This window comes from Neophocaena asiaeorientalis, unplaced genomic scaffold (genome assembly GCF_003031525.2).
Source record: "Neophocaena asiaeorientalis asiaeorientalis breed wild unplaced genomic scaffold, Neophocaena_asiaeorientalis_V1.1 scaffold5, whole genome shotgun sequence".
NCBI lineage: Eukaryota > Metazoa > Chordata > Mammalia > Artiodactyla > Phocoenidae > Neophocaena > Neophocaena asiaeorientalis.
The window spans coordinates 15,627,590-15,641,958 of NW_020174698.1; the positions used below are offsets into that span (position 1 = coordinate 15,627,590).

The 14,369-nt window shown below is 37.8% G+C and overlaps 1 protein-coding gene across 3 annotated transcripts in view; it reads left to right on the forward strand.

The window, feature by feature from the left end:
- The window catches only part of FAM184A (family with sequence similarity 184 member A), a 113,567-nt gene that overhangs the window by 84,064 nt on the left and 15,134 nt on the right, over positions 1–14,369 (forward strand). For all 3 annotated transcript variants that reach the window (XM_024759063.1, XM_024759064.1, XM_024759065.1), the window contains 3 exons: positions 6,934–7,146; positions 9,188–9,341; positions 14,123–14,250. In XM_024759063.1, coding sequence (XP_024614831.1) covers positions 6,934–7,146; positions 9,188–9,341; positions 14,123–14,250 — 495 coding nt within the window. The remainder of the gene's footprint in view (positions 1–6,933; positions 7,147–9,187; positions 9,342–14,122; positions 14,251–14,369) is intronic.

Genomic DNA, 14,369 nt, shown 5'->3' on the forward strand with positions numbered 1-14,369 from the left:
ATGAGTACTGTCAAAAATTAGTTGAATTGTACTTCAGAATACTTGCAACGACAGTCACTTCTTCCTAAATAGTTATAAATGAAAAGGTGTTCATTAAAATAAAAACCACCTTACTGAAGTTGAATCTATTAGTAATTGAAATGAGAATGTGTTGACTCATCTCCTACAAAATAAGTAAAAGGGGTCTGTAACACACTGACATCCCCATTCATTAATTCTCTTTTGTAACATCGTAGTCATTGAGGATGAACTCATCACTCAGTCATCAACCAAACAAGATGTGACCTTGTCAGTGTCATTCAGCAGGGTGAGACCTACCCACCCGCTCCACACACCGTCCTCAGCCAGCCTTCCATGGAAGAAGTTTCCCACTATATGCTGTCTTGTTCTAAAAAAACAAGTGATTGTTGATTCCTCTGTTCTTTATAAAAGCTTTATAATTTTTTCCAACTGAGAGGATGATTAGAAACATATTCCAGAAATATCTTGAGGACATTAATTAGGCATTACTGTGGTTCTTAATCAACTCAGTCTATAGATCTTAGAAAATACCAAAAAAATTATGAACAATTGAGAATTTTTCAGGATGGTCATAATTCCAGAAGCTTAAGTTTACTTTTCTTAGCTAGACTCTCCAAAAATAGCAAATTAGAGGTTAAAAAAGGAAACAGCATAGAAAGAATTAAAATATTCAGACACCTTCAAACATTTTACATGAGCATTTATGTAAGTTGTTGACATAGTAGTAAATTAGCCTTACCGTCCTCTACTAAGCCTATGGTAGCAGTTTTTAATGTTGCTTCATATATTTGAAAGTATTGCACTGAATATTAATATCACGTGGTTTAGACTTTCTAGTAGTTTGTGTTGGCCTTTCTTGTCAAAATTAATAAGTGTTCTGGCTCAGCACAACTCCATACCTATAACTTACTGAAAAGCGAAATTATACATCCTATTTTTCAAACTGCTTTTTCTTACAAATTTTCTTGTTTTCACAAAAATGAATGACCCCTCTCACACAAAACCTCTACCCTAAAAAGCAAATCATTTTTGAAAAATCATGATTTATGGAACAGCCTTCTTCAAAAACACACAGAAGCACAAGATAAACAGTTCACCAATATCTTGATAAACTGATCAAAACTACAGGAAGAAAAAACCATAGGTAATACTACTTGAGGAAAATATCTTGTTTTCCTCCTTGATCTCATAAAATGAACGGAGAGCGGAGGACAAGTAAAAGGCCAGGGCTTCAAAGACTTCTCTAGACATTGCTTTAAGATTATCATTAAAGAACCAGCCAGAGTCTTTCATTTTATGAATTCTGGGGCAGTGGTTCTTGACTGTGACTGTGCATTAAATTCATCTATGAAACTAAAAGAGAGTTATGTACAGCCTTCTGATAGACTCATATGTGTGTGCATTTAGACCATTTGTGGTTTTTTGGGGGGGGGGGTTGGTGCAATGTTTATAATAGCAAAACCAGATGAGATGATCTGAATTTCCATCAGTAAGAATTAAAGTAATTATAGTGTATTTATACTTTGGAATGATGTCTATTAGGATACATTTGGCTATAAGCAGCAGAATACCCAGGTGACAGTGGCTCAAGCTGACGAGATAATTAAGTGCTCAGGTACTTTCTGTACTTCTGCTTTGCCATGCTCAATGCGTTAACTTTTGGACCTCAAGTTTGTCATGTCATAGTTGCAACATGGCTGCTACAGCTCCAGCTGTCATGTTCTTGAACAGCTGTGCTAATGCAAGAGACTCTCCTTAAGCATTTTTTACTTTTATCAGGAAATAAAGTCTTTCCCCTCCCCCCCCCAAGTTCCCCACATACTTCCTTTGAGCTTATTAACTAAAACAGAGTGATATGACCTTAGAGTTAGATTACCGTGACTTTCTTATCCCAGTCATAATTCACTCCTTGGTGCTGGGAGAGGGGCATACCATCTTGAAGATAGGGATTTCCATTCAGTCCGTGAACAAACTCAAGAGTTCAGCTAACTGGGAAGAAAGGAAAAGGGGGAGATGGGCATTTGGGGAGGCAAGAAACAGTGCCTGCCATTCGCATTATATGTAGTCATTGAAAAGAATGGGGCATGCCTACATGTCATGGGTTATGTACCCTAGAAATGTCACCGTGCAAGGAAAAACAAACCTCTAAAACCAAACTTGTTGGCCTCCCTAATGGAGAAATCATTGACCATCATTGAGCAAATCCATGAGTATACTCATCTTGAAGGGAGCTACATAGACTTCAGTGTTTGAGAAGCCACTCCATCACATAGCAACACCTGCGGGTCTGGACACCCTCCCTCATGGTTTCGCAAATGAAGTAGTGTTTCTTTCTCTGTGTAAGACATAGGGAATGTCTGTCCCAATCAGCAGCCCCATGGGTCTCTGTTCCAGCTACCTTGGACATTAAGCACTCGTCTCTTAAGGTGTGCCCTGGGGACCCCAAGTAACTTTTGTGTGTAAGACATAGCCAATATTTTGTCATGTCAAGGCAGCTGTACTCTCTACATGGTGGAAAGCATCCACCTGTTTACACACAATGTAGTAAAAAAAAAAAAAAAATGCAAAACAGGAAATTATATCAAAAGAGAAATAAGTCGTAAGAGTCTGGGGAGATAACAAAGTGGTAAAACTGGTTACCCTTAGGGATTGGAATTTGGCAAGGAAAAGGGAAGGAAGGAGACTTTCACTTTCATTTTATAAACTACTTTATTTAAAAAAATTATTTTTCACAACGAACACTTATTACTTTGTTAGTTAGGAATAAAAATGTATTAGGTAGCCTGGGCTCAATTCCAGACCTATTTAATCACAATATCCAGGGATCAGGGCCTGGGCAAGTACATTTATTAACATCTACAGAGATAATTCTGATATACAGCCAGGTTTGAGAACCACAGATTACATTTACTATCTCAAGAAATGCTTTGTTTCGAGGATAAACAATTTGTATACTTTCTGTATTCTTTCATTTCTGTAACAAGAGTGATTTTTTTTAAAGGGGGGGAAAAAACCCAACAGTGCATCAAAAACGTAGGATGTACATAATTAATGACATATCTCATGTCGACATCCTATCATATCCAGTACCTCAGATTTGAGGTTTCAGTTTCTATTTTGAGGGATTTCTGCAGGCACCGTTGTAGAGGTACAGAATCTTTGTGAAACTGCCCTGTAGGAAGTAGGTAAAGCTTTCCCTTCTTCAGAAAAATGTATCCATATGTTTTTAGTTTTGTCTTTTTGAAATTTTTACACTTTATTTTCAAAAAGATAGTATTTTAAATGGTAGAGATCAGAAGGTAGCAATCACTATCAGCGAAGTTTGGCTTTTAAAATTGTTTGAAAGTATCTGGTACCTCCTTGATCAGTAGAATATATTATATAATTCATATCTAAACTGCTGTGGTTAGAATTTTTTAATTAGGATTAAAATTTTTACTGAAATAAATATTCTCTTTGGTTTATTTAAGATCAGCAAAATAAAAAGCCTTAAGATTTAAAATTATAACAAATGTGTAGAAACTAGTACCATATGCTTCATAATTTGAAAATATAATTTGAAGTAACTACTTCTTCCCATTTATTCAACACATGCCTTTCTATAATACTGTAATAAAAGTATTGATCAAGGTTACCAAAAGTATTTAATGCAAAATCTGTCGTTCTCTTTTATTTTGAATTAAAGAGAACGACAGATTTTGCATTAATGAAATTTTATAGTATTTGTATTTCCGTAAAGTATACTAAACTCTGCTGTTTTAAGTTATAGCTATAAAACATTAGTTCATTTTGCGTTGCTTTGCTCATTTCTGTCTTTAAAGTGCCCTGTAATGTTCATGCTGAATAAAGGCTGACAATATGGGGCAATCTACTAATTTATTAATTTGTAAAAAGAACAAAATAAGAAGTGTTGGTGCTGCATTGCATGGTAAAGGCTTCCTGCTTATAATTCATGTTACTGTCTTGAGCATGAATCCAAAGATTTTTAGATAGCCTTAATATTATTTTGGTGTGCTTTCAAAATTAAGAATATAAAATATATAAACTAAGTATACTTGAACACTAAATTGCATGATAATGTCTTTTTGCATATACTTTGTTTTCTTGAGTATAGATAATAAAGATTAATCATATATCCTAAAATGAAAAATATTACTTTGGAGTTCTTTCAAGGTAAAGTATATTATGATATAACATATTTAAGTGTATTTTATTTAAGCTTGAGAGGTTGGAAAGTGTGCTTAGATTTTAAATGTATAACTGTTGTATTACTGTGGTACCTCATAATATGTTATAATTCTTGATAAATTTCATCCTTAAATGGTTCAAGTGTGAGTCAAATTATAGTCAAATTAACATGTGGGAGCTCTTTTTGACACAGTGAACTTTTGAAGTAGGTATTTCAGAAAATAAGCTACACTGCTGTGAACTGATGGGCTTCTTATTAACCTGAGTGCACACTTCATTGGAGGACAGAATCCAGGGCCACTGCTAGCCCACATAGTGCCTGTGTACACATCAGAAAATCATGCCCGTTTTCTTTGAGTGGAGACAGATGCGTACCAGGCCAGATGGCGGGGTGAGCAGTTCATTCACTGGGTAGATTAGTCCTCACGTGGCCAGATAATAGCTTTGACAATATGAGTCATTATTCTACATGTAACAGTAGTCTTTTCCTAATGTTCTCATATGTGTTCTAACAAGTTGTCACCAGAGACAAGGTAGTCATGTGGGTCGCTGTGCTGGGTCTGGGATTAGGGTTGAGCTTGGGAAGAGAGTGGCTAGGTGCCTTCTCTATTTCAAGAACCACCTAGCTGGGAAGAAGATGGCTCTGTCACTTTACACATCAGGATTCACAAACATTTTTATTGTCTTTTACCCTTTTATGATTTGTTTTCTCTTTCTGGATTGTGTTTAATATTCATTTCAGCCTGATTTTCTTTGCATAAAATGGTAAGAAATCACATAGTATAATTTGTTTTGGTCCTCCTTCTCCACAAATAAGGCTTAGCTGTTGCTTCCTCCTGCAGTTTTCACACTTGCAGGGTTTATTTGAGCTGTAAATCATGAGTGCCCCTGCCATTTAGAGGTGTAGGGAGTTGCATTGCCTGGGGTCAGAGTGTTGCAGTTCACCGTGACTCCAAACATATGAAATAACCTCTGAAATCTTAGGCTTATGTAGAAATTAATAAGTAGAATTCATATAACTTTCAATAGGTAAACTTACTTCTTTGGAAATACGTTAAGACAGACTGAACAGGGCTTCCCTGGTGGCGCAGTGGTTGAGAGTCCACCTGCCGATGCAGGGGACACGGGTTCGTGCCCCAGTCCGGGAAGATGCCACATGCCACGGAGCGGCTGGGCCAAAAAAAAAAAAAAAAAAAAAACAGGTTGAACATATGTCAGTTATATCATTTCTCACCGGTGCTTGACCCTTTATACAAAGGCACGTGCTAACCTTTACAACTAATCCTGATGTATAACTTTGCTCAAAACCCTTCCAGACAGCTGTTATCCACCCTAAGTGCACTACAGTCTGTGACTGTTTCCAGCCGCTGACCTCTGACCTCTCCTGTCTTCCAGTTCCTTCTTTCTTTTCTTTCTTATTTTGCATCTCTGGTGATTCTCCACCCTTTCTCTTTCTTTCCCAGGTACCTTCCTTGGTGAGACATGTGAGGCAGACTATATCTGCCTTCCATCAATCGAAAGAAAGTCTTTTCTCATTTACAAAAACTCACTTTAAAGTTCTCTCTTTCCATTAGCTTTCTTGGCCACAGAAACGGTTTTACTTGTGTATAAACACAGTATTTTAAGTTATTTAATGGAACACATTTGACACCTTTTTATCTGGTTCCCTTAAGTTCCCCTTAGTCTCAGACATCTAGAATATGATTGAGTTATCTAGTTTCAAGTTTATAGTTTCCTGTATGTGAGAAGAGAAATAAATCAAATAAAAATTTGGTTTCAACAAATGTGTAAATGAACACACACACACATATACAGATGCATGTATTTTGTGCTTTTAGTCTTTAAAATGGACTTAAATTTAAGTATTTTAAAACACATAGAAGCAATGTGGACATATTAAGGGTGATTTGTCTGTTTTCAAAAGCAAGGACAAATCAGTTTTCCATAGTGAATGAAAAGCACCTGTCATTATTAGAAGGCTGTAACTGGAGGATTGTGAGGGGTTTGTGATTTTTAAAAAGCTTGAAATCCTTTGAATTAAATCAAAATTCAAAAATAAAAACCTTTTTAAATATAAGAATTCTAAATTATAAACTAATAAATCTTTTAAAGAGTAGGTTTTTAATCCTCAAATAATCTTAGCTAGCTTTCATTGAGCACTTACTGCGTTGCAGGGGCCATTCTGAGTGAACTGTGTATAGTAACACTCTCCCCTCTGACACAGCCTGGTGAGGTATTGACAGTGACAAGTGGCAGAGCTACAATTTTAACTCAGAGCCCACAGTCCTAACTACTCAACTTTGCTGCCTCAAAAATAAGCAGTTTAACTTCTCCTACTAGATAGTGTGATTCCGTAAAGTGACCATAACCTAGTAAATACGTTAGCTATCTTTGTTTTTATTTCACATCATGAATTTTTGTGGCAGTGCAGCATAGGTATTTGTTGTATTTTTAAAATGTGGGCTGCAGTGTTCTTTAGAGAGTCTACAAGCGTAATACCACTAAAACAGTCTATTTTTAGGATAATTACTGAAAACAGAATAAAAGTGGTAATACCTAAAGATCAGTTATCTGTGATATATTATAAAACATTTTAAGTGGATATTTTGTTAAGGCAATTATTTTGCTTTCGTTAGTATCTTTGAAATGCTTTTTTCCTTAGATAGGCAATATGTGAAACATGCCTTGTATTTATTCTTCTTTGTGTACCATTCTGTGGCATAGATTTCCTTGCTGAAACACAATCTGGAGATGCAGCTTTCCCAGTCTCAGACCTCTTTGCAGCAACTGCAAGTCCAGTTTACACAAGAACGACAACGACTTACACAAGAGCTTGAAGAATTAGAGGAACAGCATCAACAAAGACATAAATCTTTACAAGAAGCACATGTCCTTGCATTTCAAACTATGGAAGAAGAAAAGGAAAAGGAACAAAGAGTAAGTTTAAAGTGACATAAGTTCAAATGTAATCAACAGCCCAATAATTGTTAGCCTTCTAATTTTAAAGAGTTCATTTTTTGCTCCAAAAAATTATATATTGCTTTATTTGTGTTTTCTAGGCTATGACTTCTTGTAGGGGGTCACAGTAATTAAACACAGACACTAATTATACACTATAGCAGACAAATTTTATTTCTGTTTCCCATGATATTGCCAAGTTCATGATGAAACTAATACACCGTCTGGCTTGTCATATGTTAGCAGTGATGAAATAAATTTAGTTGTAACCACTGTAATCACTTAATACTATCTTGAACTTACAATAGTGTTTCATCAAATTTTTAATTTTTCTCTCTCAGTCTGGATCTACAAAAGACACATGTACCCAAGGAATTTATATTTTTTAATCTCACATTTTTGTCCCTCATACTTTTTCTTATGTACAGAAGTCACAATGAATCGAAATGGGAGACATTTTAAAATAGTATAGTTCCCTATATACAGCCCTAACAGCTATATGAAAAGTAGTGATACAAATAAATCACTAAAAAAAGACTTAAACAGATACATTATTTGTTTAATTATATGCCAGAATCGCCCCATATCCATTATTTAGTTCTGTGTTAAAATGTTAGTTTGACATAGCCTTAGTGTGATTAATTTTGGTTTAGTTCACTTCTTAACACTGTATTTTTCAATTTCTTCTAGGGACCTTATGGATAAAGATAAAGATTTGATAGAAAAAGTGTTACTAACAGTAATTTTCACCATGTTTAGTTATTACAGATACACATTTTTAATCCTTTATTTGGGTATAGATACTATTTTAAGAAATGGTATGTTATTTAAAGATTGTTAAAACAAAAAAGTCATATTCTTTTAAAAACAACTCATTTGCCTGTACAATAAGTTGTAGTCTATTGATCTTGTCCAGAAAATCAAGGAAGTTCCTTTGGTTAAAAATTTGACCTGTTTGCATTAACTAAATAATCTATTCATTGGATTCCATTTGTGAACTGTGATAACTTGTAAGCTTTCACATCAGTGCTTTAATTTTACACATTCAGTCTTTTCAAAACTGTAATCATTTTTCAAAAGAAGTCGGAACTGGCAGTTTTGTTGTCTGTCATTAGGTTAGCCAAGCTTACCTGAGTCATGATGTCTATACGAGAAGTCCTTTATTTTTACCTGTATCCAAAGGAACTTACGCTGTACGTTTCAGAAAGGACATAAGTAGTCAAATAATTTTTAAAAGCAGCATTTTAGAGTAGTGGTTGAAGAAACACAGCCCTAGTTAGAATGTGGTATCTTTCTCAGAAACCTTTCATGTTATAGATTATAGTAAGGAAAACCCTTCCTGGCTGAGTGCTATACAGTTCACTCTAAACTTGAAGTACCCTGAGCTCTGTTTTTTTTCTCTTGTGGCCATATAGCTTCTCTTCGTCTTGGCCACGTGTAGTGTGTTCTCTCTGGCTAGGCTTTTAAAATTAATCACATGAAGGGCTTTAGTTCACTTTTCCAGCTGCCTCCTCTCAGCTTTTGCTTCTGTTCACAAATGCAGGAGCAAAGAATGACTACAGAAAATAGCTACAAAAATTTTGTTAAGGTTGGAGTAGGAAAAGCCCTCATCTCTCTTTTCCTGATCAGAAGGAGATCTTTTCTGATCTGCCCTCCCCCACCTCTTTCCTAAGTCTAAGTCTGTGCACACAGAGGAATTATTCATTCATTTTAGGTGGTTTATGTCCCTTAGCAGCTTCAGAAAACAGCTTTATTTGAAAACTGCCTTAGGTAAAGGGTCTGTATCCCAATTCAAACACTGTATATTGACTCAACCTGATTTCATGAGGATTATTCTACTGAAGTGAACCTACTAATTTATTTTCTAATGATGATCATTTATATCTAATTTTCATGAGAATGAATTAAAAAGACTTGTTTTCCTTGAATAATAACTGAGTTTTAGTAGTTTTTCTATTTTGTTTCCATTTCCTTCCCTATATTCTAGCATAATAATTTGAATATGTTTCTCTTATTCAAGGCTCTTGAAAATCATTTACAACAGAAACATTCTGCAGAGCTTCAGTCATTAAAAGATGCACACAGAGAGTCAATGGAGGGCTTCCGGACAGAAATGGAACAGGAACTTCAGACACTTCGGTTTGAATTAGAAGATGAAGGAAAGGCTATGCTTGGTATTTTGAAAAGATTATAATCCTGTCATATTTATTTTTACATCCTTCTAACTTAAAATTCAACAAGAAATCACAAAGTTTTATTCTTAATTTTTGAAACATCAAAATGAATATCTAAGTGTTGTTCACATTTTATTTGAAGTTACTGGGTGAAGGAGCAAGTATGGCAGAGGAGAATGGATAGAACACAAACAGTAAATTGAGGTCCCCTCAACGTTCTGCATACTCTGGCTGTGTAAGCAACACCCAGTGGTGCTTCCATTTGTCATTAAGGGACTAAACGGAGTCAGAACATTCAGGCTTCCCACAATCCAGTGACTGAAAGGAATAGACAAGGATGGAGCCACATTATCTTTAGACTAGATCATCATATTGGTTTTTTTTCCACTTAAGGATTTTGTTTTAATGAGAAAAGTCATGTCTAGGTCTGACTCTTTGTTTGGATATTTTCCAGAATTTTTATTAAATAGGACTTTTATCTTTGAGGTATTAAAATCACTATAGTTTTTATAGGAGATCAGTTGAGTTTGGAAGAAAAACTGAATATGTATTTAAAGGATTTTTTGTTTGTTTTTTAGTGTCATTCAATGACTTTTTATTCCTGTCATCTCATTTTCCTTCTGTTTGTGTTTTTTTCCAAATTCTCCTAATGTTTTTGACGTCTTTTGTCACGCCTCAGTGGCACACTCTTTTCCAAGTAATAATTGAGAACAAAGAAGACCAAAGTGTTCTGAATATTTGGGGCCTCAAAGGGAAAACCAATTGACCCAGTTCATCTTCTCTACTGTTGCTGGGAGTTCTAGGCCAAGTCGTTATAGCTCTCTCCTCTTCCCGAGGAGAGGTAAAAATGGGCGAAGTGTTGGAACTTGTATCCACTGAAACATGATTTAAATACATTTGTCTTTGTAGACAAAAGACTTTTTGTGGTTTCTTAAACTTTTTATTTTGAGATAATTGTAGATGCACATGAGATTATAAGAAATAGCATCTTTTTCGTCTGAAATCGTCTGAACCTTTTACCCAGTTTCCTTCCATGGTAACATTTTCAAACTAAAGTGCATGTCACAGCCAGGATGTTGACATTGATACTGTCAAGACACAGAACATTCCCATCACCATGGTATCCCTGCTGCCCGTTTATAGCCACATGTACTTCACTCCCCGCCCCCACCATTAATCTCTTCTCCATTTCTATAATGTTGTCATTCTAAGAATGTTGTAAATGGAATTGTACGATACGTAGCCTTTTGAGATTGGCTCTTTTCACTCAGCATAATTCTCTGGAGATTCATGCAGGTTGTTGTATGTATCAATAGTTTGTCCCTTTTTATTGCTAAGTAGTACTCCATGGTATTGGCCTACCATATTGGTTGTCCTTTACCTACTGAAGGACATCTGTGTGTTTTCAGTTGTGTGCAAATTTAAGTTTTTATTTCTTTGGGATAAATGCCCAGGAGTTGAGTTGCTGGGTCATGTGATAATTGTATGTTTAGTTTTTTTAAGAAACCGCCACTGTTTTCCGGAGTGATTATTCCATTTTACATCCCCACCAGCAATGTATGAATGATCCAGTTTCTTCACATCCTCACCAGCATTTGATGTTGTCATTATTTTGTTATTTTAGCCATTCTGGTAGGAGTGTAGTGATATCTCATTGTGAATTTTACTTTGCATTTCCCTAATGGCTAATGGTGTTGAACATTCTTCCATGTGCTCTTTTGCCATTTGTGTATCTTCTTTTCCAATTGTATTGTTTCTATTTCTACACACGCATCTATGGCTTCAGCGCCATCTGTTGTGCTTGTGACTCCAAATATGTATTTCTAGACCAATCTGCCTTCCTTGTGAATTAGATTTATATTTTTTACTGCTATTACACTGTTAGATATTCTAACTCACACTGTGTTTTAAAATATTAGCTCACCATCTCCCTCAGGTCTAAAATATATTTCCATTCCCACACCTCCCACTTGAATTTATGATATCACTGTTTACTGAGTTGCCAAAACCACGAATCTGGGAGATGCATTCAACCTCTTTTCTTTTGCTTGCATGTCGTGTTATTCCCTCCTCTTAAATATTCTCTATCTGTTTCCTCTTCTTTCATCCTTTCGCCACCCTTAATTCACGGTTGTATCATTTCTCACCTGGATTATTACCGCAACCTTCTTGCTGATCTTCCTTCCCACAGTCCATTCTCCAAACTCCAGTTGGGTTAATTTTTTTTTTTTTTTTTTGCGGTACACGGGCCTCTCACTGCTGTGGCCTCTCCTGTCGTGGAGCACAGGCTCTGGATGCGCAGGCTCAGTGGCCACGGGTCCAGCATCGGCAGGCGGACTCTCAACCACTGCGCCACCAGGGAAGCCCCAGTTGGGTTAATTTTTTTTTTTTTTGCGGTACACGGGCCTCTCACTGCTGTGGCCTCTCCTGTCGTGGAGCACAGGCTCTGGATGCGCAGGCTCAGTGGCCACGGGTCCAGCATCGGCAGGCGGACTCTCAACCACTGCGCCGCCAGGGAAGCCCCAGTTGGGTTAATTTTTTTTTTTTTTGCGGTACACGGGCCTCTCACTGCTGTGGCCTCTCCTGTCGTGGAGCACAGGCTCTGGATGCGCAGGCTCAGTGGCCACGGGTCCAGCATCGGCAGGCGGACTCTCAACCACTGCGCCGCCAGGGAAGCCCCAGTTGGGTTAATTTTTTTTTTTTTTGCGGTACACGGGCCTCTCACTGCTGTGGCCTCTCCTGTCGTGGAGCACAGGCTCTGGATGCGCAGGCTCAGTGGCCACGGGTCCAGCATCGGCAGGCGGACTCTCAACCACTGCGCCGCCAGGGAAGCCCCAGTTGGGTTAATTTTTTTTTTTTTTGCGGTACACGGGCCTCTCACTGCTGTGGCCTCTCCTGTCGTGGAGCACAGGCTCTGGATGCGCAGGCTCAGTGGCCACGGGTCCAGCATCGGCAGGCGGACTCTCAACCACTGCGCCGCCAGGGAAGCCCCAGTTGGGTTAATTTTTTTTTTTTTTGCGGTACACGGGCCTCTCACTGCTGTGGCCTCTCCTGTCGTGGAGCACAGGCTCTGGATGCGCAGGCTCAGTGGCCACGGGTCCAGCATCGGCAGGCGGACTCTCAACCACTGCGCCGCCAGGGAAGCCCCAGTTGGGTTAATTTTTTTTTTTTTTGCGGTACACGGGCCTCTCACTGCTGTGGCCTCTCCTGTCGTGGAGCACAGGCTCTGGATGCGCAGGCTCAGTGGCCACGGGTCCAGCATCGGCAGGCGGACTCTCAACCACTGCGCCGCCAGGGAAGCCCCAGTTGGGTTAATTTTTTTTTTTTTTGCGGTACACGGGCCTCTCACTGCTGTGGCCTCTCCTGTCGTGGAGCACAGGCTCTGGATGCGCAGGCTCAGTGGCCACGGGTCCAGCATCGGCAGGCGGACTCTCAACCACTGCGCCACCAGGGAAGCCCCAGTTGGGTTAATTTTTGCAAGACTCAAATCTCACCATGTGACTTCCCCGCTTTAAATCCTTCAGTGATTCCTCATATCCTTCACCAGGTCCTGTCAATTTTTCCACTGAAGCAGCCCTTAACAGCAGGGGAAGCTGAACTTATGCTCTACATGAGGGTCTCGGGAGGAGCCTAAGTTGACTTGCTACAAGCACAGCATTTCTTTGAAGTCTCATGTTTCAGCTTTGAAATTTGTAACTTGTATTTTACTCATATATTCAGTGTTAACATTAAAAACAGTGGCTTTTCCAAAAATCTTCATGTAAAATTCACGTTTTGGAAGATGATCATATATATTCTAAAAGTCCCTCAGGCACACTGCCACACACACCTTAGTTTGAGGACCATGAATGTAAACATGGAGTGAAAATCATTTTGTACTAAAACTTTCTCAGGCTGGGCTCCATTTTCTTCCCAGTATGACCACTTGCTCTGTGGGCGCCTGCCATACCAAACTTCTTATAGCTTGTCTGACAGAGCGGGTTCTTTCTGCTTTTGCATATGTTACTCCTTCCTCCTGAATGCTTTTATCTTTCTCCACTTGGAGAACCCCAGCTCAGTCTTTTAGACTGTGTTACCGTGACAATTCCTTTGTTGATAGCATCCCCAGTTTCCCTCTCCTAGGAAATCTGGGTTCTTACACCACCCTGCTTTCGTTATAACTGAAACACTGTATTTCATTATAATGTTCATCTCTGATATCCCACCTAATTCCTTGATGCCCTTCCCTCTAGCCTGTGCAATTATAAGAACAGGGTCGTATTTTATTCTCCCATAGTATAGTACCTGGCATTCAGTAAGTGTGGATTGTATGAAATAATCTCAAATTCAGATAAAAATAATGACTTCGAAATCACTAAGAACAATCACCAGACAGTGCTTAACATCTTTGAGGGATATCATGGAAGACGTCTTACGTGGGTGGGAAGTTGCCTCCTAAATATACGTTATAGTAACATTCAACCCTAAAATGTGTTATTCTACTAGTGAGTGAGAAGAGTTAAAAATTTCCTCTCCATTAGCACCTTACTTGCAAACTGAAAACATATATAGAAAACCTTGATCCATTTGAGCAGCTGAAAATTTTCTTATCCTCTTCAAAGCCAGATGGCCTCTAAATTTATATTTTATGATAGTATGTAGTATTTTAAGAGGCATAGACAATCCTATGATATTTTAATGGGAATATGTGTCCTAATTTTAAAAAATAATACTCTTATGATTTTTATCTAAAATACTAATATTTTAAAAATACTCTAAATCTTTTTTTTCTTGGATTCCAGCTTCTTTACGCTCAGAACTAAACCATCAACATGCAGCTGAAATTGATTTGTTACGGCATAATCATCATCAAGAATTGGCAGCCGCTAAAATGGAATTAGAGAGAAGCATAGATATCAGCAGAAGACAGGTAGAGAACATTCTGTTCTGTGATGTCTTAAATAAATGTGAATAGATTTGAATGTTCACAATTTTCTGAAAATTATTTTGTAATAACTAGTATTTTCACTAGTAATTATTTACTATCTA